General features: G+C 49.9%; 2 protein-coding genes and 1 long non-coding RNA gene across 4 annotated transcripts in view; 1 reads left to right on the top strand and 2 right to left on the bottom strand.

The window, feature by feature from the left end:
- The window catches only part of AP1M1 (adaptor related protein complex 1 subunit mu 1), a 29,958-nt gene extending 20,162 nt beyond the window's left edge, over positions 1-9,796 (bottom strand). The window contains exons 1-3 of one of the 2 annotated variants that reach the window (XR_016391465.1): positions 9,598-9,796; positions 3,750-3,906; positions 1,191-1,258 (exon numbers count right to left, since the gene is read on the bottom strand). Coding sequence is in view for 1 of the 2 variants with exons in the window: in XM_022558423.3 (XP_022414131.1) it covers positions 1,191-1,258; positions 3,750-3,906; positions 9,598-9,639 (267 nt within the window). In the remaining variant the exon portion in view is untranslated. The remainder of the gene's footprint in view (positions 1-1,190; positions 1,259-3,749; positions 3,907-9,597) is intronic. The other variant, XM_022558423.3, reaches the window with a different exon arrangement.
- LOC149744059 (uncharacterized) lies at positions 9,550-17,411 on the top strand. The gene is made up of 3 exons (XR_016391466.1): positions 9,550-9,845; positions 16,628-16,696; positions 16,808-17,411. It is a non-coding gene; the product is annotated as an uncharacterized LOC149744059 (long non-coding RNA).
- On the bottom strand, positions 11,945-17,535 carry FAM32A (family with sequence similarity 32 member A). The gene is made up of 4 exons (XM_022558662.3): positions 17,406-17,535; positions 17,174-17,315; positions 13,420-13,473; positions 11,945-13,107 (listed from the first exon to the last, which is right to left on the bottom strand). Exons 1-4 carry the CDS (start codon positions 17,477-17,479, stop codon positions 13,039-13,041), a joined length of 339 nt encoding a protein of 112 aa, XP_022414370.1. The 5' UTR covers positions 17,480-17,535; the 3' UTR covers positions 11,945-13,038.
- Positions 17,536-26,820: the final 9,285 nt, after the last annotated feature.

Raw genomic sequence — 26,820 nt, 5'->3', positions numbered from 1 at the left:
AAGCTCTTTCATGAGCACAAACACTGAAGCAGAAAGGCAATGCCAAACATTTCAGGGAGGAGAACCTTCCTCCTTCCCGCTTCCCCGTCTCCACACCCCAGGACTGCAACCGCTGGGCCTCTCCTCTGAAATCACAGGCAGCGCAGCCCGGCCTGCGACAGCTCCGGAATGCAGGCCTACTCCTCAGCCTGCACCCGGGGCCTCCCCGGGGGACATGCTGCTCTCCTGCCCCCATGTCCTCACTGCCCACACCAGCCTGTTCCCCAGCGTCTGGCGTAGATGGCTCCTGATCGGGCTGCACAGGGCACCATCTGAGGGATGAAAGCTTTCCTGGGCCCACCCCAGGCCTCCTGGGCCCAGCTGCGCACTTTCTTCAACCCCACAGCCCCCACTTTGGCCGCACCCCTCCATCTCTCTCCTGGACACTGGCCTGGCCTCCCAGCTGCCTTCAAGTGCTTTTTCTACTCAGCAGCCAGAGATGATCTTACCTCGAATCAGGTCTTGTCAGTCTCCTGCTTAGTGCCCTCCACCATCTCTCGCGAGACTTGGAACGAAATCTGAACTCCTCGCTAGGCCCTGTACATCCGGCCCCTGCCCACCCCGCCCACCCCTATGGTCTAGCCCCGTCACCTTGCTGATAGCAGCCCCACACTCTGTCCTGAGCACACTGGCCCACCTGATGTTCCCTGACTGCACCACGTGCACTCCCCCGCCAGGGCCTTTGCATGTGCTGCTCTCTGCCTCCCCAGCTGTCAGCTGGGCCTGCTGTGTGTCACCTCTCTCCAAGGTAGGGCCTCGGGCCTCTGTGCCTTTAGGCCCCGCCCCCACAAGATTCTGAACAGAACTTGGCTCCGCCCTCCTCCTGCTTATCCCACCTTCCTAATCTCTGACTCATCTGGTTACCCTCCACCCTTCCACAGCCAGCTAGGGGGCATACCTGTCCCTCTTGGAGTCATGGCGCACCTGGCCTGAGCCCCACCTCCCGTTCACTTTCCTCTCTTCACCAGGCAGAGGGGCAACTAAGGCCACAGAATCCCACTCATGGATCACGTGGAGCTCCCCCATCTCACTTCTGGGGTTCCAGCTCCAAACTCCCTAGGGATGCTGCAGCCCTCGGGAGGCTGGTATGATGAGGCACACTGCAGTGCCAGGGCGACGGATACCCCTGTGGCCCCTGTGGCTCAACTCACCTGCACCACCTTGTAGAGGAAGGAGAACACCAGTGACACGCACGCGTTCTTCTTAGAGGTGGCGACCACTGCGTGGCGGCTGCAGTCAAGGAGCAGTCAGAGGCCTGGGCTGCCACCCCACAGACCCCAGTTCACTGCATGTTTTGGAGCCACCCCAAGCCATGGCTCGGCCCTCAGCGGGTTACCGACCTCCTGGTCTGAGCTGGGCCTGGGACACAGCAGTTAACAGCCAGAGGAGGTCCCGGCTCCCAGGGAGCGCTCAGCTGACAGAGGGGCAGCAGGGGGCACAGGGAACCCACCCCAGCTGCTGGGTAGCGGGGGCTGCCCTGAGGAGGTGATGCCTGAGCTGAGGGCTGAAGCCCAGGGTGTGGTAGAGGGCACTTCAGGTGGGATGAGCAGCCTGGGGCAGGAGGAGGTAGTGCGGGTCATCCAGGAGCGGAAAGCGGGAGCACTGTCAGCCCTTCTCCAAAGCCCATCGCTTACGTGACCCTCCTGAGGTCCAGGGCTCCCCAGGCAGGCTCCGGCGGAAGCAGCCGGGGCCAATTGTAGCTCAAGCCTTTCTTTGAGCCTTTGCCCCTGAAGCAAACCTTTTGAATGAAGCCTCCATTTTCTCACTAGTATGATGGGGGCCTGAGAGTGGATTTACTGAGGTGATGTATGTAAAGTGTCTGGCACACTCCCTCTGATGGGCGGCGGGGGACGGCGGGTGGGTGCAGGGTATGTCCTCACCTCTTGGGGTCAGTGTATACTGGGCACTTCCTGTTCCTCTCTCCTTAAAGGGCCTCAAGCCACCCAGGGAGGCCAGCTCCTGTGCACTGCGCCCTGGCCATTCACAACAAGCCTGTGCCGCTCCAGTGCCAAGCTGTGAGCTCTGGGAGGGAGAAAGGGACTGCCTCTACCTCACTTCCTGCCTCAGCTGGCCCAGCGCAGGGCCCCAGGAAATGGAGCTGGGCCAGTCAAAGGAGTGCTGGCTTCCCACCTCTAGTCCGGGCAACATGCCGTCCAGGTGCTCTCTAAGGAGGGGCAGAGGGCACCTCTGACCCTCATGGCTAGGCCTTGCTGGAAACTGCCACCTGACGATGGAACTCAGGCTGGAACTCAGGCAGGGTGTGCTGGGCGCTGGCACCCAGAGGGGCAAGCCCTCGATGTCTCCTCCCTGGCTGCCCATGCGTGAGACACTGGGGCCCAACTGGAAACTGGTCTGATGGCTCCTGCTGCGCTGACACAGCTGCCCCTCCCTCCTCTCCATACCCGGGCAACCACTGCCCAGACCCAGGGCAGCTTCCAAGATAGCCAACTCTTGGCTCACAGGCCACCTGTAATACTCTACAGAGCTGCCCCTGAGGCCTTCCAGAGAGGGGTGAAGAAACAGAGGCACGATGAAGGGAGCCAGACCTCAGGGCACTGGATGAAGGTCCCAGGCCAACACCTCCCACCCTGTAACATGTACACAAATCACTAGGGATGGCCTTGCTACAATGCAGATTCTGACCCAGCAAGGCTGCATGGGATCTGGGATCCTGCATTTCCAAAAGGCTCCCAGGGGATGCTCGGGCCCGTGGACCACACCTGCACTAGCGAGGTCCTGTGTGTCTCCGTGAACACGGGAAAGGGGACAGAACTCACGTCTGCTGGGTGTGATCATATGCACCAGCTCAACGGGCCCTAACAGTCCTGCCCTCACTGGACTGTGGGAAGGTGAGGACTTGCCTCCAGTCACATAGCTACTGGAGCTTGGGTCTGAACAGGGCTGTGTGCTGCAAAGCCATGCCCTTCTTGCAGCAGTGCGGATACCAGAATGTGCCTGACCAAAGCCATGGGGGGCTGGTCAGACCTCACGGATGGAAACTGGCTCAGCCAGGTCTCCACATGAGCCTCAGCATGGGGGGCTCTGAGATCTGGGCAGGGTTGGGAGGAATCTCTCCCCTCCTCTGTATCCCACCACCCTTCATGATCCAGGTCACCACCCTGCCCACCTGGACGCCAACCTCCGCCTCCCCACCCCTCCCTATGTCCACTTCCGATCTCTGAAGTCTGGCATCCACTCAGCAGCCAGAGACTTTCAGAAAATGCAAACGTGCCCGTGTCACCCCTCTGCCTGAAACCTTCCGAAGACTTCCCAACACACTTAAGGTGATTTCCTATGAGGCCTTGCAGTGCACACCCTGCTGACCACTTGGGCCCTGCTCCTACCATGCAACCCCCTCCAGGGCTCCGGTCACCCCCCACTACAGCTTCGGAATGAGACTTCACCTGGGCTAGTGCTCCTCGTGCCGGCCAACTCCCATGGCTGGCAGACACCTGGCCTTCCTGCAGGTCTCCTCCAGGATGTCACCTCCTCAGGGAACCCTTCCTGGCTCCCTGGACCTCTGTCACACTGGTCATCCTTGGGCAGCAGGGAGCTCCAGAAAGACAGGGCTGTGCCTCATGGCCCCCACTGGCCTGAGCCAGCCCTGGGTCAGCCGGGGCAGGGGCTGGCAGCCCTCAGTTGCACGTGTGTGTGTATGCACACACATGTCCACACAGGGGCCCCCTGGGAGCCCCCTAGCCAAGGGATACGATACAGGTTGTTGTGCTTGATCCACATGAAGCGGACTCCCCCATGGGCCAGGATAGGTGACAGCATCCCCTCCTCCTCTTTCTCCATCAGGATGGGCATGAAGTGCTCCACCTCCGACATGTCCACGTCACCGCGGTAGTTCCGGCAGATGAGCACCTGGGTGGAGGTGGAAGACAGGGAAGTCATTTTCATCTTGAGTTCCACCAGCGGATGGCTGGGGTGGGGGGTGAGACGCACCAGCTTCCTTCCCTCCAGGGACCCTAAACACACCTGTCCATCAAAGGGCCATCTGATCTCCATCCCCCAGGGGATTCCTCAAGGAAAGCATTTCGCCAAGTGAACTTCCACAGGGGCCAGTGGGAATCTTCCCAGAGGGAGCGTGGAGGGGGGCTATAGGGCAAGAGTCCAGGACCGCGTCACTCGGGAGATGCCAGGTTAAACAATGTCCCATAGGCTCTCATTGCAGATCTTCTCAGAGCCTTTCTGTGCTAATGAGCCCTGCTCTTCTGTCTGTGTCAGGAGAGGGACACTGCTAAGTGTTCACATCTACTAGAACCTGCCTGTGGCCTGAAGAGAAGCTCTTCTCCTCATCTCTCTCTCATGGCCTGTGGGTCTGGATGTGAAGCATCACTGCCGATAGGAAAGGAAAATGGGACAACCACTTTGGTAAAGTTTGACAGGTTCTCCGAAAGTTATAATCCAGCTTATAACCCAGCCATTACTCTCTTAGGTATTCACCCAAGAGAAAGGAACCATACGTCCACATGAAGATGCATGCATGGATGTTCACAGCAGCTTATTTTAAATAGACTCAGGCTGGCGAGAATGCCAACGTCCTTCAACAGGTGAATGGAGACGTAAACTGTCCAGCCACACCATGGAACACTCCTCAGCTATGAAAAGGAATGACTACTGACACTGGCAACAGCATGAGAGAATCTCAGGATCACTGAGCCGAGTGAAAGAAACCAGACAATGAAGAACATATCTACGTGATTCCACTGAAATAAATCAATCCTGGGAAATGGTAACAGAAAACACATCAGTGGCTGCCTGGGGACAGGCTGGATACAGACGGGTGTGAGGAAGCTTTAGGGGGTGATAGAATATGTGTTTATGGTTTCCTGGGTATACACAATGACTGAACTCATCAAACTATATGCTTTAAATAAACACAGTCTGTTACATGGAAGTCACACCTCCCTGAAGGAATGAAAAAGGAGGTGTGAAGCTATGCCATTCTGAGCAAGGCCCCATTTGGAGATGCCGCCTAGAGCTGCTGCCACTCTTGTGTGTCCATGAGGACAGCTGGCAGTATAACTCAGTAATAGGCTGAGAATGCACCGCAGAGCTGACGAGCCTGGGAGCCGCCTGCCTCAGAACCTGTAGTTCCATAAGATACATTGTCTTACTGTTACAAGCCAGACACAGAGAGAGAGAGAGAGAGAGAGAGAGAGAGAGAGACAGAGACAGAGAGAGACAGAGAGAGACAGAGAGAGACAGAGAGAGACAGAGAGAGAGCAGGCGAGTGAGCAGGCGAGAGAGGACCTTCCTTTTCTAGTTTCTCCTTTGTGGCCTATGGGCAAGGGACCCTGTGCCCTCACTGCTGTTCAGAAGGCCTCTTAGAGACTCAGCACCCAGTGGGTGAGCTTGTGGGTACCTGGACCAGGCCCTGGCACAGGGATTCCCACATACCCTCTCATATATTCTTTGCCAGGAGTATATATTGCCTCATATACTCCCCCCACCATGAAGCAGGACTGATATTTTTAAAGAGATGGACAGTGATGTCCAGAGAGGTGGCACCACCTGCCTGAGGTCACACAGCGAACAAAGGTGAGCCAGGATTCTAACCCCACTTCTCACTCCCTTCAGGGCCACTTCTGCTTGATAAATCTTGCTTTCCTGGGCTTCCCAAGCCCACTTTCTACCCCATGTATCCAATTTTGGGGGATGCCACGGGCATGGAGTCCCCGGGCCCCCAGTGTGTTCAAAGGAAAGAGCAGGGAGCAATTTATTTTGCTCACCTTCATCACCAAGGCTGCAGAGAGGTCCACTCATTCATACCATCTACCATACATCATGCTGGGCCTGGAGACACAGGGGTGACCAAGACAAACAGGGTCCCTGCACTGAGACAGCTGGTCAGGGGGAAATGAGAGACTCTGCAAGGGTATGACCTTCAAACTGAGGCCTGAGGGGACAGGCAGGATAGAAGCAGAGGGACCAGTGTGGCTAAAGCCATGGGGTTAGGGGTGCAGCCCATGTGGGCACACCTAGGAGCACCGGTTAGGTAGAGTAGGGGCAGCCTCGGAGCTGCAGGTCAGGACAAAGGCAGGAGACAGGACAGATTGGAGGGAGGCAGGCAACAATGAGGGGACAATCCTCAACCCCTGCTGCTGATCTTGACCCCACAATTCCTTCCTCGCAGAGAGACAGGTGTTCTTAAACAGAATCAGATCAGATTGCTTCTCGTTTAAACTGCTGCTACGCCAGCCTCCCCTCATACAGAACAAACTGCAAGTCCATCCCCATGGCATGTCTTCACAGCCCCTCCAATGCCTCTCCATCCATGCTCCCCGGGCTCACCCCATTCCAGCCATCCTGGTCAGCACCCTAGCTCTCTCTAAGCCATCTACATTTGCTCCTGCCTCAGGGACTTTGCACTTGCAGTTCCCTCTGCCCAGAATGCCCTGGCCTAGATCTTCTCGGTTCTCAGACCCGAGCTCAGATGGCACCTCCTCCAAGAAGTCTTCCCTGCTCACCCTGGCTAAGATCATATCCGGCCCCTTTCCACTCCCAAGCCCACCTTACCTTCACTGCCCACATTACCACTGCATTATATATTCGTATCCTCATTTATCATCTGTCGCTTCTACCAGAGTCTAACACTCCCTGAGAACAGTGACAACTTTCGTCTCGTTTACGGCTGTGTCCCAGCACCCACAACAGAGCCTGGCCCATAGCAGCTGCTCAGTAAAGTCTGTGCAGTGAACATGGCAGTGAGGAAAAGGAGGCCAGGATAATGCCCATGTCTCCAGTGTGGGCAGCTGCATGGATAGTGGTGTCAATCACTGAGATGGGGAGAGAGAGCAGGGCTGGCAGGTGGCAGGGAGCTCATCTGGGGAAACGCCAAGTTTGCGGTGGCCGTGAGACCTCCAAGGTGTCCTGGAGGCCTGTGGATCTCCAGATAAGTGCTCTGGACTTTGGAACAAATTTGAGAGTCATTGGCACAGTGATATAAATCAAAGCCTGCCTCAAGGAGAACAACAGTACGGGAGGCACGCCAGGCCCAAGCATGAGGAGCCGACGTCCAAGGGGAGGGCAGAAGATGAGGGGCAGCAGTCAGTGAGAGAAACGGAGAAAACAGAGAGCACTGCAACCTCGAGGCCAACAGAAGCCTGCCGAGGAGGAGCGTAGTAGTGGTGTCAGAAGCTGCAAAGAAGCAAGAAAGATAAGGGCAGAGAAATATCCACGGAGGGCTTTCTATCAGCTGAACGTGGCCCCGCTGGTTTCCTCGGTCATCAGAGGCTCTGGCTGCCAGGTAGATGTGTGGTTGTGAATTCCCTGACCTTATTTTTTATTAAATGAAGTCTGCGCAGAAGGCAAACTTTCAAAACATGAGGTCCATGGGGAGTGGAATAATAAATGGCGTGATGGTCACTGAGGATGGGAGGCAAACCCACAGCTGCCTCAGGAGCTTCCTGAAAGGCACGTATAATCATGCTTCTTCCAGGCTATTGTCTCCTTATGGTGGCTGTTCCTTCTTGGGATCAAAGTGGTTCCCTCTGTCCTGCTCTCCCATCTGGACATCCTCAACACCCACGGCCCTCTTGGTGCCATCCTCCAGGCTCCAGCATTACCCAGGACTTTTGGCTTGCCAGGGCCAGCAGGCCCACTGTGACACCTCCTCGTTCACCTGACTGCCACCTGGTCACCTTCCCAGCTCTGGCATCTCCCTCCTCCAGGAAGCCTTCTGTAAACACTTCTCTTCCCGCCAGCCCAAACTGAGGATGGGTAACTGCATTACCTGGGGTCTTGTCCTTGTGGCTAATGGGATCTGACCATTTGGATCCATGTGTCTGCTTGGATCTGTCAGCTTCCATGCACCTCCTCTACCAGAGCTCAAGGTCCGTGGGGACTAACATGGCCTGTGGACCATGGATGGTGCTGAGCCTGCCTGGTGCGTCTGCTCAGCGAGTTCACACACTCGCCCTAGGTCATGCAGCTGAGCAGCAGAGACAGGTTTTGAGCTCAGCCCTAACTCCTCAGTCACAGAGCGATGGTCCGCACTGGAATTGGTGCCTACTAGGTGCTCATGAAATGTTTGCTGAAGAAATGAGTGATCTGAGTAGGCAGCCTGTAGGACCTCTGGTGACACAGTGGCCAGGGAGGAAACAAGAACACGTGCTACAAAGACTTGGGGAACACTGCACCCTCCCAGCTCCTGGTGTGCCCTGTGTCTTTCTTTGCCTCCAAGAAGGTTGAAGAAGGGAGCCTAGTACTGGGTCTCACTAGCTGTTGACTTTGGGTGGCATCCAAGGCAGGCAACCCACTTAAGGGACTCTGGGAAAGCGCTGGGGGTGGGGAATGGAGCAGCAAGGGACAGTCACTTCACCTCTTCACTCCCTGCTGCTTCTGAGCTAACTCCTGCCCACTTCACCTAGGCCCAACACCCGTGTTTCTCTCACTCACTGATGTGGGGCTTGTTTAATACTGTTGGTTCTGCCCTATTCTTGTTACTCCCCAATGCAAGAGGTCTCTTGGCTTCTAGCTGGGATGGACTTGGGGGAAAGCAGCAGGTCACTTCTGAAATGTTTTGAGATCCCTCCTTTATGAAGCTTTCCCAAAAACCCCTGGGAAAGGCACCCAAGTCCTAGTTATGTCCAATTCCTCCTTCACGTCTCAGCCGGGTTTGTCACTCCCCCTGGGCAGCCCTTCCTGACCCCCAGCAGAGGCTGACTCTCCCTATTATATCATCACTGCTCCACCACTGCAATTTATATTTACTTGTGCTTTTTATTTATTTATTTATTTATTTTTACTTGTGCTTTTTGAGATCAGTGTCCCTCTACCACCAGATTGTGAGCTCCAGAAGGACAGGGACTGATTCTGATTTTGCTCCCCAAAGGCAGCCCAAAGCTTAGCACCCTGCCTGGCACTTAGTAGGTGCTCCTCAAACATCAGCTGAATGAACAAATGATTCTGGGTTCAACTCCTAGACCTGCCACTTCTCTGTGACCGGTGTGACCTTGGGCAGGTTGCATCGCCTCTCTGTGCCTCAGTTTCTCCCTCTGTTAAATGGCACTCCCACCACCCACTTCACCTGACCCTTGTAACTCAATGTCACAGTGAACGTTAAGAAATCCCTACAGGGACTGGCACAGAAAAATCGCTGAATAAACATAAGCTGCTGCGCTCCCAGAGGGCGGGACTGGCCCGAGGGCACACTGTCCCCGCAACGCCTCACCACCTCTGGTCAAGGGTCGTGCAGCCCCTCGGCGCCAGGCCTGGCTTCCAAGCGGGCTGCGGCCCGCGCTCCCCGGCCCCCACGAAGGCCTGGGCCGCCAGCGCACAGGGGTGGGGGATGAGGGTCTTGCTGCCGGTTACCTGGCAACGGCGGCAGCCCACCGCGTTATCTAGCAACGAGGCAGGACTAAGGCGGACCTAAGACCCCTTCCCGGATACTTAGCAACAGGGTGGAGGCCTCAGGTGCTGCCAAACGGCTTCCTTGCCTAAGACCAGGATGGCTCCCATTGGCCGGTTAACTAGCAACAGGGTGGGTCCCCATGGGGCGAGGCCCCTGCCAGTTGCCTGGCAACGCGGAAGGTGGGGCGCTCTCGGTACCTTGCCCTTCAGGTCCAGCACGTAGACGGCACTGGCGGACATGGTGGCTGCGGAAAGCCTCGGCACTGGCCGAGGGCGGCGGCGACAGCGGGGACTGCCAGGCGGTGAGCCAGGCCGGGTGCACCCCGCGACAGTTCGTTTCCACTTCCGGTCCGGGGAACCTCGGGAACCTCGCGCGGACCGTTATGTCCGGCCGGGAACGAGCTGTCAAGAATGCGCCGGCGCAGGGCGCAGGGTGCGCAGGCGCAGTAAGTCCAATGCGCCCTAATTTCCCGCTCCTCCCTCAAGCATCCCGGAAGTAAGCCGAGAGGGGCGGGGCGGGGCCGGGGCCGGGCCGACTGAGGCAGGGCACTCTAGCTGCCTGACTGGGCGAAGCCCCTGCAGCTGAAAACCCAACTTTGTGGGCCAAGTTTGGTAAGAGATCCTTGTGGTTGAACCCACCTGGGGCCCAGCCGTATGGAACTCATAGCCTGGTGGGGAAGTCGAAAACAAGTATACAGTCACCAATGGTGATACCCTTTATAGGGAGGGGTAAGGTGGTGGTTACTTGGAAAGAAGTTAAACTCTCTGGCAATTGAGCTGTATCAACAGTCAGCTCCTGTCACCTCTCAGTGTCAACGATTGTCAGTGGACAAGTGTGCCAGTTTATTGCCTGAAATGATCTCCTGAAAGCCACACCCCACTGAACCTAGGCAAAAAGCAGGTGATTTATTTCTGTAGTTAGTGGTCACTGTGGGTAATGCAAACTGTGACCCTAATTAATCTAATTGAATTATATCTCATTTGCTTTTATGAATACTCGGCCTTTGGAGAAATGCCTGCATTCTGTCCCAATGAACCATCACAGTGCCCTGGGCCCAGTCCTGCAGTATCAGAACCATTTACCCAGGCTGCTTGCCTCTCTCTTCTTTTATCTTCTCTACTACCTCCACTTGGGGTTTTCAAAGATAGTTTTTGCAACTCTGTGGTTATACATCCTCTACTTGGGGTAGAGATGTAAGTGCAAGAAAATCCAGAGAAGAAAACTGGAATCTTTAAAGGTTATCAAGTGAATCCTGGGCTGGAAGAATTCTTCCACAAAGCAGCCAACTGAGGCTTTTTGACATCAACTCTCTCTTAAGAAATCCTACCGTGCCTAGCCTCATACCTTGCCCAATTTATTGCAGTGTTTTAGAAAAACATGTATGTTTTCTAACTACAAAACTGTACATCTCACTGAAGAAAAACTGAGGAAATGCCAAAAAGCATAAGGCAAAAAGCAAAGCCACCCAGGAGAGGCAACCCTTTCCATTATGGAGGATTCCTTTTCAGGCTTGCTGTGGGCATTTTAGATGTTTAATACAGTATCGGGGGGCTAGAAGGACAAAAGTCTTTTGAGGAAACAAAGACTTCCAAGTGCCAAGAGTACTGTCACAGTAAACACTGTTGACACATAAGTTACTTGTAACCTCCTTTTCTCCATATGCGGAGGAAGGAATTTGAATCATGTCGGAATTTCATTCTTGGCAGTTAATGTGTAAGTCAGATTTGACCTCTGTGACATCTCAGAAAAGACCATACTGATTGTGCTAGACCAGAGTTTTTCAAACTTTGCTGCATGCTGGGGTCACCTGGGGAGCTCTGAAAAATCTCATGATGGAACCCCACCCCAGGCAGCATCAGTAGTTCTTAATGCTCCCCAGGAGAGCCTAACATACAGATTTTGAGAACCACTGTGGTAGACTATAAGTGATGGCCCTCAATAAACCGCATCTTCTGGTGTTCGTGCCCTGTGTAATTCCCTCCCAGAGTGGGTCTGGCAATGACTTGTGTTGGCGATGGAACAGGTTATGTAAAGGGAGATTCTGGAGGACGTTCTGGCCCCAGGCAAGTCAATGTAACTTACACATGAACTAAACTACACCTCATGGAGCAGAACCATCCAGCTGAGCATGGTCAATACACAGAATTGTGAGAGAGAAATTCCACTGTTTTCAGTCACTCAGTTTTGGAGTGATCTGATGGGCAGGGAGAATTGGAGTAGCTGTCTTCCCCACTACTGAAGCAGGCTTTTCACAGCACCACCGCATCATGCTCACAGACCCCAACTGCTGACTCATGGATGGCAAAGGCCTGAAAGTGCCTTTCTACCAGTCAGTGGGGGGATCCGCCGCAAGGAGCCATGCTAACGAGACAGTATGTCACCTCCTTTAGGTGGGTTGCAAACCCCAGGTGGAAACACATGTCATCTAATTTTCTCCAAATTGAGGGAGAATAGTTGTTTTGTGGTACGCACATTCTTTGTGTGTGATAATCCTAAAGGCAGTGTTTCTAGTGGTAGTCAAACAGCCTGTAATTATACTCAGACTCACAGTTAATAACTTTGTTTTATTCTGCATTTCACATATGACAGTCCCAAACCCAACACATGGTTTTGTTTTCTGCCTTTCTTATCCTCTCAGCATCTATGTCAACACATTTTTTCCCAACAGCATATGCAATCTGATCCTTATCTGGTGGGTATACAGAGGCCTTCAAAGATCCTGGCTCTCCAGCACGGGAACCTGAGTCCTTCCTTTCGACTACACTCACGTCTGTCTGTGCTGGGGGTCTGCCTCGGTCCCATCACCCTCGAGGTGTCCTTAGGCCAGTAATGCCAAACATGTTATGTGCCAACTCTGAATAAATACGGGGGCTGCTTGGAGCCCAGTGTTGAGGGTATGATGGCAGGCTGTGTCTGGGTTCCATCACAAAGAATGCTGTGCCTGACTGGCAATGCCTGCCATGGCAACACCCACTAGACATGTCTGGAATGGGGATACTGGGAGAAAAGGCTACATGCTGGCCACAGGTTTAGAAAGGGACAAGGTGTACGTTCCATCCTTGCCTTAGGTGGTTGTTCTGTTTCCCTGGCTGTGCTGTCTCACTGGCCAGGAGGCTGAGGCGGCAGACTGAAGACCGTAGCTGCAAGTGGCTTCCCCAACCCCTGGATGGGAGAGCATAAGCCCCAATCTAGAGGGAGCTTGGAAGGGCAGCCTGTGCAGGGCCCTACAGGGGTGTACATGCTGCAGGCCATGCTGGCATTAGCTCCTTGTCCTCTGGAGTCGGTTTCATCCAGGCAAAGCCAGCTGGCTGGCTGTCAAAGAGTCAGATACAACTCGGGGGTAAAACCACTTTTCCATGGCACTTACACAGAAATAACCTTAATCTCTGGATACACTTTCCAAACTAAAAATGTTTCTCTTCTATGTGCTACTGAGAAATCAAAATAGAGTAAAAGGACGGTCTTATTTTAATCAAGTTCCAGAATGAGGACTTACAGCTTTGAAAAGCACTGTCTCAGCAGATCATGCAAGGATGTGTGTAAAAGAATGTTTCTAGAAAATACCAAAGGTGCCAAATATAACCCCAACTTTGCCTTCTGCTTCTCCTTGATGCCACTCCATACCCCAGGAGCGGAGGCTACTTTGTCCAGCTGACTTTGGGAATGTCATAGTGCTCCGTGAGTGTGTCCAGGTGTCTGTTGAAGTCCTGGAAAAGCCGAGGAGAAAGCCCATGTCAGCACAGACCCAAGCAGGGCACTAGGGATACGCAGCACTGCCCACTCCCACTTCTCCACATCCTGTCTCTCCTCAGTGAGCCCATTCCTCTCAAAGCCACCCTGCCAGGCATTATAGATGCCTGAACCCTGGCCTTGCCCTTATATGACCCTGGGGAGGTTGGGTAAAGCACCCCCCCCTCCACCCCCGCCAACACTCCAATGGCTCCTCTACCAGGCTCCTAGCCTCTGGGCCCAGCCTGGTCCCTACATGGCTCAGTCTCCCCCACCAGCACATGACTTACCTCTACTCTCTGCTTGTGGGTTTTGGATGCTTTCTTCAGGATCCTTTCCATTTGCTGAAGAAAGGAGAGAAATGGAGGAGAGTCACATGCCTGATGCAGCCCAGGCCAGCACACGATGGAAGATGAGAGCCCCCAGCCAGCCTGGCTCTCACACTTAGAATGGCTGGAGTCTCAGGGTGAACACCTCGCCCCTCCCTCAACCCCACTCAGGTGGGTCCAGCAAGGATGCCTGGCCATAACACAGCCCGCTGGGAGCTTACATCAGCTGCCCTTTGGTCTGAGTGGCGGGAAACGTCCTAGCACTGACTCAAGGAGAGAGACTCCGCTGGGAGCTGTACATGTGCTTCCTGCATCCTTGGGTAACTGACTGCATTCCCAGTTTGCAGAAAAAGAAAGCCTCAGAAGGGGTCTGAGGAAGGATGATAAATGAGGAAGGTAAAGAGCCTGACACAGAGTAGGTGCTTGAGTGACAGGACACAGAGCCAAGAGGGTTACAAGACCCAGATGGCCTTGACAAGTATGATGCTGGAACATGAACCCTGTACCACCACGACCTACCCTCATGCTTAACACCAATTATACCTGGTATGAGGTGAGAGCATGGGATGCAGAGCCACGCAGACCTGGGGCCGCACCTGGCTCTACACTTACTAGCTGGGTGACTGTGGCCGACTCACTTTGGTGCCGCCCCCCCCATGAACCGAGCTGCCTGGTACTGGTGCCCTGGTGCAGTCCTCTGTCGCACTGACTCTGAGTTGGTCCTGTGACACGGTTTACTTAACAGAATGCAGTGCCAGTGCTGGGATGAAGCTGTAAGGAGACCTAGCAGGTTTTGCCTTGTGTTCTTGGAAGCTAGCCACCATTCGGGAAGTCTGATGACCTTGCTGCAAAGAAAGGACCTGGAGAATGAGATGACATGTGGGGAGGGAGGCCATAGAGGAGCAATGAGGCACCAGACACGTGATGGTGAAGCCATCTTGGATTTCCAGCCCAGATGGGCCTCCAGCCCCAGCTGCCATCTGACTGCACCAGGTTCCAAGGGAGGCCAGCAGAAGAACCACCCAGCTAAGCCCAGGCAACCCACAAAAGCATGAGATATACTGTAGACTGCCCCCTGACTGCCCCTCCCTTTCCCTCCTCTTTCCTTTGCTGCCTCTTCATCTCCCTCTATGTCCAGTCAGCTCCCACCTGGCTGACACTCCCTCTCCCTCTGAAGTATCTGCCTTGTCCATCCCTGCCCCTTCCTGCTGCTGTAAGCCCACATGAGGCCCGTGTCTCCTCACAAGAGGCCACACTGACTTGAGCAGCTGTCACCAATGCCAGGCACTTTGGGGGGCTTTGCCCTCCCTCTTCTCACTCCACGCACCAAGTTCAGAGGGTGTCATGGGTGCTGTTGCAAACCCCACTTCACAGACAAGAGAAAATGAGGACCAGAGTGCACAGTGGGTGATGGGGCTGGAAATGCCAAGCTCTGATCCTTTCCACCAGGCTGGAGTCTTCCTTCCAGGAGCTGTCCAGCCTATAAAGCCCACTGTGCTCAATCCAACACACTTCCACAAGGGAATCTGCATTTCCCAACTGTACCTCGCTTTGTCCACACCTGCTCCCTTCTCTCTCATCCATCTCATGTACCTCCCTCTCTTCCCCTCTCTTTCTCTCTCTCTCTTCCTGCCCCCCTCTCTCCCTCCGCTGGGTCAAACCAAACCCTCAGGAGTATTTCTGGTATTCAGTGCCAACAACGAAAACTTCACCTTGACCTTCTACCCTCCAGCTAGAGGCCCATTTCTCCATTCCCTTTGACAGCAAATCTCCCAAGACTTATTTCTAATCCTTGTCTCCATCTCTGCCTTTCCCTGCCCCCACTTGGATCCACTCTAATCAGCCTTTCCTCCTTTTCGTACCAAATGCCAACTAAGGGCTCTGAGTGCTCACCCGCCTAGACCTCCTGCCAGCACATGACACAGCTGGTCACGTCTTCCTTCTTGAAACACTTTCTCCACTTGGCTCCTAAGGACACACTCTCTTCTGGTATCCCTCCGTCCTGTGCTCCTTTGCAATTTCTTTTCTGCCACCCTCTGATCACCAGGGGTCAGATCCTAGACCTCCTCTATCACTATCCTTCCTCAAAGGATCTCATGCAGTCCCCAGAGCAATTCCCCAATGTTGATCTGGGCCCAGACCTTTCCTCTAAACTGCAGATTCAGGTATCGAACTGTCCATGAGAATTCTCCACTTGGGTTTCTAACAGGCACCTCAAATTTAACTTTTAAAACGAAGATCTTGATCCCCCCACTTTAGAAACCTGCTTTACTTAACAGTTCTTCCTGTTTCAGTAAAACAGCACCTTCATTCACCCAGCTTCTCCCACCAAAAATCTTGGTCATCCTTGATTCCTTTTTCCCAGCCCACACCCAGCCCATCAGCTAATCTGGCTGTTCTTCCTTCAAAACCTATCCCAAACCCGATACATTCCATCACCTCCACTATTGCTGCCCTACTCTGAGGGGCCATTATTAGTCACTCTGATGGTTGCATGAGCCTCTCCCCCTCTCCACCCCAACTCCAGCAGTAAAGTCGCAGCCCTGCCTCTGACTATAACCTTAAGGAACGGGCTTAAGTGCATTCACCTGTTAAATCCTCACCACCTCTGAGGTTGGGACTTGAGTCCCACTTTACAGATGAAGAAATTAAGATGTGGGAGGTGAGCCAACTTGTCCAGAGTTACGTCACCAACAGCGGTAGAGACAGAACGGGACGCAGGCCTGTCATGTCAAAGCCAGTGAGTCTCTCTTTTTTCTCTCCTACGACTCAATTAGACCTGAGAGTAATGAGTTAACTTTTTCCTGACGTTACTGGACCAAATCACCAAGACCACCATTAGCGTTTCTCAACCTGGGCACTAATGACATGTTGGGCCAGATCAATCTTTGCTCTGGGGGACATCGTCTCAAGCACTTCAGGATGTTGAGCAGCATCCCTGCCCACCCCCACCCCACCCAAGTTGTAACAAACAAAAATGTCTCTAAACATTGCCAAATGTCTTCTTGGGGGTGGGGGACAAAATGGCCCCCAGTTGAGAACCACTGACCTAGACTGATTATTCCCCCCAAACATAATGGGCTGAACGTATCTATCCTACGCTGACCTCTCCTACCCGTCGCCACCCAAATTTATTAAGTATTTAATATTAAGAGAAATCATTTTTCAGAGCCTGAACATACAACGTATTTGAAGCCGCCAAAGTCGTCATGGGAACACTTCGTGGTGACCTACAGCGGTGAGTATGCCCGTTTAATGTCAACAGCTAATATCCATTGAGCACTGACTTTATGCCAGACTGAGTGCCATTTGCCCACGTTACCTCATCCAAAGTTCCCATCCCTCTTAGGAGAAAGCATGATTCTGACCCCTGCATATGTGGAAACTGAGGCATCAAGAGGTGAGTCACTGACCAGTGTTACGGGTCAAACGAGCGACAGCGCTGGAATCCAAAGCCGGGTCTCTAGCTCTCCCCTCTGCGGTCCAATCCGGCCAGAATACCTTCTTGTCCTCGGAGCTCCCCGACCGTGGACTCTTACTCTCTTACTCACGCAGCATGTTCTCCCCGGAATTAAGGTCCTCACTGACCGCTTGCCCTCCCCGGAGCGTTCTGGTGTAGACCCCGGTTACGGGTCTCCGGGTCCTGCCTCTGAATCCACCCCAGGAGACCCAGGCCATCGATGCGGGACATCGCTAGGCTTCCCACCCGCCTTACCCGCTTCTCCTGCATCTTCTCGAAGGCCGCCTGGGCCGGTGTCCGCTTGTCCAGGCCGCGCCGCTTCTCCTCCTCGTTCTTTTTGCTTGTTCCCATCGCTTCCAGCAGTTTCGCCTTGTCTTTGTCCTTCTTTTTCTTCTTCCTGGGAGGGGAGACGGGGTAACGGCGGGTCAGAGGGCTACGCTCCGGGGTCTCAGGAAGAGGCTCAAAGGGACAGCCTCTCGGGACTCACCGCTTAGTCACTCCGAGCTCTGCTACGCCTTTCAGCTTCAGGGGCGCCTTCTGGACCTGCTCGTAGGCCTCCATGGCGCTCGGCTAACGTCCGGAACGTAAAAAGGCCACAGTTCCCGATTTTCACCCGAACGCCCGCCTTCCTTCGTTTTGATTGGCCGATCTAGGCTGTGCGCATGCGTAGTTGCACCTGGACGTGGGCCACACTTCCGGGTTCAGGGCGGGACTTGGAGAGTCAAGCGCGTCCCCAGCTTCTGCATCCTGTTTCCTGCCACACTTCCGGCTTTGGCGCCCACTTCCAATTTCCCCCGCCTTGGGCACCTAAATCTGGGAAGCCTTTTTGACAAAGCACCGGCTTCCTAAAACCCAACGTTTTATTGAGTGTTTTGCGCGTATTTGAATGTTCTGTTCTCCTTTATTGCCATATTTTGAGGGTTCAATAGATAACCTAATTTTGTAAGCCTTAAGTACTCCTTAGTTTTTCAGCTTTTGGTAAATGACGGTAGTATGTGAAATATATGTTCGTGGTATTTAAAATAAAAATCGATTTCATTGAGGTACAATTTATAAACAGTAAAATGCACCCATTTAAATTGTAGCCTTCCACGAGTGTAGTCACACTTATACACCTATGTAATCGCCTTCAGAATCGAGATAAAGAACATTCCTTCACCCCCAAATTCCCTTGTTCCTCTTTACAGTTAATTCTTCCATCCCTTTCCCCAGGTAACTCCAAATTTGTTTTCTCTCACTATAGGTCATAATGGTCTTTTTTTAAAGTTTCATATAGGTGGAATCATAAACCATGTGTTCTCTTGCATTAGAGTACTTGCACTGGGCATAGTGTGTTTGAGATTCTTCCTGTTGTTGGGTATAACAGTACTGCATTTTTATTGGTAAGTGTTATTCCATTGTAACTGAGTAGGACCCTTCCTGGAACACACCCTCCCCCACCCACTCACCCACCATGTCTTCTGCCTGCCTCTCGTTTGTAGAAGAGCTTTAGCCTCCTAGGCTGTCCCCAAGTTCCAAAGTGTAAATTTAATCAGAGAAGTGAGACAATGGAGAAAGAAAGGAAGACAAAGTAATAATAGTTCAGCCATTAAATAAAGTCAAGGGGACTTGCCTGGTGGTCCAGTGGCTAAGACTCTGCGCTCCCAATGCAGGGAACCTGGATTCGATCCCTGGTTGGGGAACTAGATCCTGCATGCATGCCGCAACTAAGAGTCCGCATGCCGCTGCTAAGACCCAGCATAGCCAAAATAAATAAATACTTAAAAAACAAAAACAAAGTCAAGGACATTCAGTTCCTCCTCAAGGGCTACAGATAATATTCTGAGCCATACCCTTTGAGGGTTTCCCCACCAGGTAGAAGAAGTTAACTGTATGCTGACCACAAGCACATAGATCCCAGACTGTTGGAACCAGAAGATTGATGATGTTGACTCCCAATTGCCTCCTGACCAACCAATCAGAAGAAGGTCCATGAGCTGATCACATACCCCACAATCCCCCTTCCTCACTCACACTGTCATTAAAAATCTTTCCCTGAAAGCCTTCAGGGAGTTCAGGCCTTTTAAGCACTAGCCACCTGGACTCCTTGCTTGGCACCCTGCAATAAACGCTACACTTTCCTTCACCACAATCCAGTGTCAGTAGATTGGCTTTACTGCACACAAGCAAGCGGACCCAAGTTTGGTTCGGTAACACAATTATATATAAATGTATCCAACTTGCTTATCCACTCACCTGTGGATAGATATCTGGGTTGTTTCCAGTTTGTGGCTATAATGAATAGAGCTTCTGTGAACATAGTATATATCTTTGTATGGACATATTTCTCATTTCTCTTGGTCTCACTCCAGATGCCTTTGCTTCTTGAGGTAGAATTGTAGCAAGATGTGGTTTTCCTCAGAATAAAATGTTGATTCTCAGCCACTCTGGCTTTGAGGCTGTGATAAGAGAATATAGTTGCAGAAGGTGTACCAAAAAACCTGATCTAATAGTGTCATAACACTTGGGACTCCAGTGAGTTGGGCTTTTAATTCCCTGATATCACAAGTAATTTGTTTGTTGAATAAGCAGAACTATTGTCATAACCAAAACACAGTTCTATCTTTGTTCCCTTCCATTCTTTTAAACATTATTATTTTTCAATGTGGATCATCTTCCTCTGTCCTGGGTGAAAATGCTGTCAGCCCCATGGCTCTCCTCTCATTTTTGCATGTGACATAGAGGAAACTCACTTTATGTAATAAATAAGCCTCAGATCAATAAATGGAAAGACCTCAAATGGAGTCACTTATACTAAGTGCCACATCACCAAACTGAGACTTAATTACAGTTTTGGCTTTTCCAGAAATGGAATCTCAAAGTAGTCAATCAGGAATTGCCTGGTCAGCACTAGTTAGGTCATCTGCCTGATAGACTCCTACCATCCCCTAAAGAAAAGTAACCTTGCAATAACCAACCAGGTAAGTAGCATAAAACATAAAATTTACCATTGTAACCACTTTAAATTGTACAACTCATCAACATTAAATGCATTCACAATGCTGTGTATCTATTTTTTTTCAGATTACAAAAGATATACAAACATTAATTGTGGAATACGTAATAGAAAAAAATACAGAGAAACCCAAAGAAGACAGTAGAAATCGCTCCCATACAGAAAAAAAAATCTGTTAGTGTTTTGATTTCTATTTCAGTCTATTATTATTTATAATTTTAAAAAATAAAAATGAGATCTTATTCTATACTTGCTTTGTCACTGACCCTTGCCCCATGAGAATACTGTGACTGCTTTCATGTATTGAGTTAAAATTTTTATCATTGGGATTTTAACACTGAGAGAAACAGGGAAGAAGCCCAAAATCTCCCATAATCCTTTGCTGACATTAAGATATATGTATAAATCCACATGTTCCGTGTAAGAAAACCACACAGTAAAAAAAAATGGTTAAAAGAAAGAAAGAAAAAGGAAAACAAAAAAGTAGAAGCTTCCCTTCCCACCTCCTTCCAAAGCGATTAACAAGTTCATTTTGATTCTTTGCAGCACAAAATGTGTATATGCCAACATATATATATATATCTATATATATATCTTTGCGATGTTCTTTTATTTCTGCCTTCAGCTTTTCACTTATCAAAATGTCTTGAAGCTCTTTACAAGACAGCAGGTACACTTCCACCCCACCTTCCTCAAAGCTGGATGTCCTGTGGATGAGTGAAGCCCTCCCCAACCAATGACCACCTAGGTGCCCACAAATCTTATCTGACTTTTGCAAGTGGCCTGAATCTGTAGCAGTGGAATTGCTGAGTCCAAGAGTATGTGCATTTAAATTTGGACTGCTGTTGCCCAAATTGTGCCAGGGACAATTTTTGGAGGGCATTATGGGGGTGGAGGAGAAAAAAGAAGAGAGAAGCAAGCGCCCCCAAATCTAGAGGGGGTCGACAAAGGAGGGCACGATGCCTGCCATTTCCCATTCTACCTGCAGGGGGCAGCAAACCACTGCCCAATTCTCCAGCCATAGGCTCAGCCTTTGGCGAACCGGAATTGATGAGATCGCCAAGAAAGGAGTGGATGTAAATATATATATAACAGATTCACTTTGTTGTACTCCTGAAACTAACATAACATTGTAAATCAACTGTACCCCAATACAAATTTTTAAAAAAGAAAAAGAAAGAAGGGGCTTCCCTGTGCCAGTGAATGGGGGCGACCAAGTGGCGCCAGCTTACTTGTGGGGCTGTCCACGACAGAATCAACTCCGCAGGGAGGGACAGGAAAGATTCAGGTGTGGAAATCTGTCTTCCCCGAGCCAACCCAGCAGCCTTGGAGCTCCTTTTTGGCACTTCCAAGGCTGTGTGCCCTGGAGCAAGTGGTCTGACCTCTCTGAGCTTCTGTTTCCTCTTTTATAAAATGGGAGTGATGATGATAACAATAACAGCTAATACTTTATAAGGACTCATATGGAGATCATCTAATTTACTCTCACAGCCACCCTATTATGTAAACCATCCTGATTTTATAGGTCGGGAAACTGAGGCACAGACATAATCCAATGCACACTGAGTACTGTTTGATCCTTGTTTTTGTCAACCACTGTGAGGCCATCTGCTCAAATTAGATGCATCACTGTTTTATAAACCTTAAGAAAGTGTTTTTCAACCATTTTCCCCCCCTTATTCCCCCCTAAAGAGACCATTTTAATTTAATTTAATTAGAGAAGCTAAATGCTGATGAATAAGATTTTGCGAGGGAGGGTTAAGCTTTGGAGGGCCACAAACCACTGAAATATCTAAGGTTTTTTTTGTCACCTCCTCCCCGCAAACCAATTTTCACCCCCTTGGGGGCAGTATTACCCCCACTGATAATTTGTGTTCTAAGAAGGAAAATGTGACAAGTGAACTATGACACAGTGCTTTTGATCCCTTACAATTTTTATTTTATATCCTTTTGAAGAGTCTCGAGATTTTCATTATATGCTACTGCTGTGTGTACATACAAAGAAAACCAGTGAATCAGTTAAGGCTTCCTAAATGTCTTCATATTCAGAGTATACTCTTCAAAATCACTTTCCAACTCTAGGTTGTCAATGCCTGTGCTTTATCACATGACATCTCCCTCTGTGCCATCAAGGACTCCTGTAAGGAGCATTTCTGTAAGACAATCCACACTGTTTCCAAAGAATAGGGTATGGAAAGAGAAAAAAACATAGGGTATGGTGGGAAAACATGGGACATATCGCCTTCCAAGTGATCAAAGCCAATGTTGTTGGTGACATGGTATAGCTCCTGGTATGATGTGATGATGAAACTGAGCAGGACCCTGCAGGGCCTTCCTGGGGACACACCCCATGTCCTCCACCTCTTGTTTGTAGACAAGCTTTAGCCTCCTACGCCTTCCCCAAGTTCCAAAGAGCAAACTTAATCAGAGAAGTGAGAAGGCGCAGAAACAAAAGAAAACAGTCAAGTGAGACAAAATAATAATAGTTTAGCCATTAAACAAAGTAAGGGACCTTTGGTTCCTCCTCAAGGTCTATAGATAATATTCTGAGCCATATCCTTGAGTTGTTTTGCAGATACTAAAACCCCTACCAGATGGAAGACGTTAACTGCATGCTGACCACCAGCACGTAGACCCCAGACCGGTTGGAACCAGAAGGTTGATGATTGAGATTCCCCAAACACCGCCCTGCTATCTCACCACCAACCAATCAAAAGGACATACACGAGCTGATCCTGCACCCTATGACCCTCTGCCTCACCTTGCCTTTAAAAACACTTCCCTGAAAGCCATCCGGGAGTTCAGGTCTTTTGAGCATGAGCTGCCCATTCTTCTTGTTTGGCCCTGCATTGGGCACCTTGCAAAAAACACTGAACTTTCCTCCAGCAAGACCTGGTGTCAGTAGATTGGATTTGCTGCATGCAGGCAAGCAGACCCAAGTTTGGTTCAATTACAGTGAAGAAGGGCAAATGAGGTGTTTCCTGTTTTGGACTATTATGAATAAAATAGCCATTATAGGTTTTTGTGTGAATATAAGTTTTCATTTCTCTGGGGGTTGCCCATGAGTGCAAGTGCTGGGTTGTATGGTAGTTGAATGTATTTTTTTATTTTATTTTATTTATTTTATTTTATTGTGGTAAGAACACTTAACTTGAGATCTACCCTCTTAACAAAGTGTATACTACATTATTGTTGGCTAGAGATACAATGTTGTCCAGCAGATCTCTGGAGCTTATTCATCTTGCATGATTGAAACATTATGCCTATTGATTAGTACGTCTCATTTCCTCCCTCAAGCCCCTGCCAACCTTTTCTACTCTCTGCTCCCAAGAATTTATTTTAGATATCTCATATAAGTGGAATCATGCAGTGTTTGTCTTTCTGTGACCGGTTTATTTCACTTAGCAAACATCCTCAAAGTTCAACCATGTTGTCACATATTGCAGAATTTCCTTCTTTTTACAGGTTGAATAATATTGCATTGTTTATGTATATACCACATCTTTATCCATTCATTCATCGATGGACTTTCAGGCTGTTTCCATATTGTGGGAACTGTGAACAGTGCTACAATGGACATAAGAATGCTAACATCTCTTCAAAGTCCTGATTTACATTCTTTTAGATTTATACCCAGAAGTGGGATTGCTGGATCATATGGTAGTTCTATTTTTAATTTTTGAGGAACGTCCATACTGTTTTCCACAGAGGCTGCACCATTTTGCATTCCCACCCACAGTGTGCAAGGGTTCCAATTTCTCCACGTCTTTGCCAACACTTGTTTTTTGTGTGTTTTTGTTTTGTTTTGTTTTGCAGATGTGAAGTGATATCTCATTGTGGTTTTGATTTGCATTTCCCTGGTGATTAGTGACATGCAGTATTGTCATTATGATTCTGAGTTTTACAGCCTATATTATTATTTTTTTTTGTGGCTGTGTTGGGTCTTCTTTGCTGCACGTGGGCTTTCTCTAGTTGTGGAGAGCGGGGGCTACTTTTCTTGCTGTGCGCAGGTTTCTCATGGCAATGGCTTCTCTTGTTGCGGAGCACAGGCTCTAGGCACACAGTCTTCAGTAGTTACAGCACACGGGCTCAGTAGTTGTGGCTCACAGGCTCTAGAGCACAGGCTCAGCAGTTGTGGCGCATAGGCTTTGTTGCTCCGTGGCATGTGGGATCTTCCCAGGCCAGGGATCGAACCTGTGTCCCCTGCATTGGCAGGCAGATTCTTAACCACTGTGCCACCAGGGAAGTCCTATAGCCTATATTATAAGGGGATTTAAAAAGACCTCCTTGTTCCCCATTGCCTCATGGTTGAAGTCCAGGATATACTATAAGGTATTGTTGCATATAGTTTATCATAATAAAGCTGAAATTGATCTATGCCAAGATAAAATTAATTTATTTATACCATGAAAAATGATTTCTTGGAAATGCAAAAAAGAAAAAAATTCCATCATTGGAGCTGGTGTATCAGAGAAGCAGCCTCTAATGGCAGACATGAGCAGCAGCTTAATTAACCGTTATTAATTAACTTAATCATAGTTAGTGCTTGCTGAGCCCCTACATACAGCACTGGCTGGCTTGCTCTCTCTCAACTGCGTGATGCTTGCTCCAGCCTCAGGGCCTTTGCACTTGCTGTTCCCACTGCCAAGGACTCTCTTCCCACACAGCTTACTTCCCACTCACTTCCTTCCAGTCACTACTCATATGTCACCCCAACAGAGGTGCCTTCCCTTCCTAATCTTTTTTTTTTTTTTTTTTTGCGGTACGCAGGCCCCTCACTGCTGTGGCCTCTCCCGTTGCGGAGCACAGGCTCCGGACGCGCAGGCTCAGTGGCCATGGCTCACGGACCCAGCCGCTCCGCGGCATGTGGGATCCCCCCGGGCCGGGGCACGAACCCGTGTCCCCTGCACTGGCAGGCAGACTCTCAACCACTGCGCCACCAGGGAAGCCCCCTTCCTAATCTTGTTAGCTCACCCTCATAGCTCACCCTCATCTACATAGCTCACCCTCATCTCTATCTATCTCTGCCCTGTTTTATTTTTCTTCTTAGAACTTAGCCCTCCTGACTAATTATGTGTTTATTTGGTGGCTTGCTCACTGGAATGTGAGATCCATGAGATCAGGAACTCATTTTTTTCCACAAATGTATTACCAGGACCTAGGACAGCGCCTGGCACACAGTACATGTTCAATCATTAGTTGCACATTAATTAATTGGGGGGGGGAGTTACATAACCAAATCACAAAGTGTTTGATGGGGTCAGGCATAGGAATTTGGACTTCAACCACGAGGCAATTGGGAGCAAGGAGGTCTTTAAAAACTAGTTTTGTTATTGTCTTCATTTAAAAAATGTATTGACAAGCAATAAAATTCACCCTTTTTGTGTACAGTACTATGAGTTTTCACAAATGAATACAGCCATGTCACCAACACTACAATCAAGATATAGAACAGTTCCATCACCCCCCAAATTCCCTTGTTCCTCTCCCACCTCCCAGCCCCTGGCAACCATTAATATATTTTCTGTCCCTATAGTATTGTCTTTTTGAGAATGTCACATGAGTGGATGAAATCATCTAGTAGATGTCTTCTTGACTCACTTGAAAGAAGTGAGGCTTCTTTCACTAAGCGTAATGCATTTGAGATTCATTCACATTGTGCATATCAATAGTTCATTCTTTTTTATGACTAAGTAGTATTCTATCATATGGACAAACCAGTTTGTTTATCCATTCCCCAGGTGAAGGACATTTGTGTTGTTTCCCGTTTTTGAAGGTTATGAATAAGGCTGCTATAAAAATTTATGTACAAAAAATTTTTTAAGCTGAAATACAATTCACATACCATAAAAGTCACCCTTTAAAGTGCACAATTCAGTCACACTGAGTACGTTCACAATGTTGTGTAACATTCACCACTATTCAATTCCAGAACATTTTCATCACCTCAAAAAGAAACCCCATACCCATTAGAAGTCACTCCCCATTCCCCCTCCCTCAGCCTCTGGCAACCGTGTATCTATTTTCTGTCTCTGTGGATTTGCCTGTTCTGGGCATTTCATATAAATGGGATCATACAACATGTGACATTTTGTGTCTGGCTTCTTTCACTCAGCATAATGGTTTTGAGGTTCATCCACGTCATAGCATGAATCAGTGCATCATTCCTTGGTATGACTGGATAATATTCCATTGTATGGATAGACCGCAATTTCTTTATCCATTCACCCATTGATGGCCATTTGGGTTGTTTCTACTTTTCTTTCATGTACAAGTTTTTACGTGGACATATATTTTCAATTCTCTTCACCTAGGAATAAAAATTGCTGGGTCATATGGTAGCTATAAGTTTAACTTTTTTTTTTTTTTTTTTGCGGTACTCAGGCCTCTCACTGCTATGGTCTCTCCCGTTGCGGAGCACAGGCTCCGGACGCGCAAGCTCAGCGGCCATGGCTCACGGGCCCAGCCGCTCCACGGCATATGGGATCTTCCCAGACCGGGGCACGAACCCGTGTCCCCTGCATCGGCAGGCGGACTCTCAACCACTGCGCCACCAGGGAAGCCCTATAAGTTTAACTTTTTAAAGAACTGCCAGACTGTTTCCCAAAGCGTCTGCACCACTTTACATTCCCACCAGCAGTGTATGATGTTTCCAATATCTCCACATCCTGGCTGACACCTGTTATTGTCTGTCTTTTTTAGTATAGCCATCCTAGTGGGTGTGAAGTGGTATCTCACTGTGGTTTTGATTTCCATTTACCTAATTACTGGTGATGTCGAGCATCTTTTCACGTGCTTACTGGCCACTTGTATATCTTTTTTGGAGAGATGTCTATTCAAATCCTTTACCCATTTTGCTTTGTTTTAATAGACTTTGGTTTTAGAGAAGTTTTAGGTTCACAGCAAA

The sequence above is a fragment of the Delphinapterus leucas genome, unplaced genomic scaffold, assembly GCF_059928025.1.
Source record: "Delphinapterus leucas isolate spDelLeu-1000000601 "Yukka" unplaced genomic scaffold, BTC_Dleu_Yukka2 spDelLeu_asBTCV2_sq25, whole genome shotgun sequence".
Taxonomy (NCBI): Eukaryota; Metazoa; Chordata; class Mammalia; order Artiodactyla; family Monodontidae; genus Delphinapterus; species Delphinapterus leucas.
The sequence above is the reverse complement of the archived record's forward strand: the minus strand, read 5'-3'. Positions and strand labels throughout refer to the sequence as shown.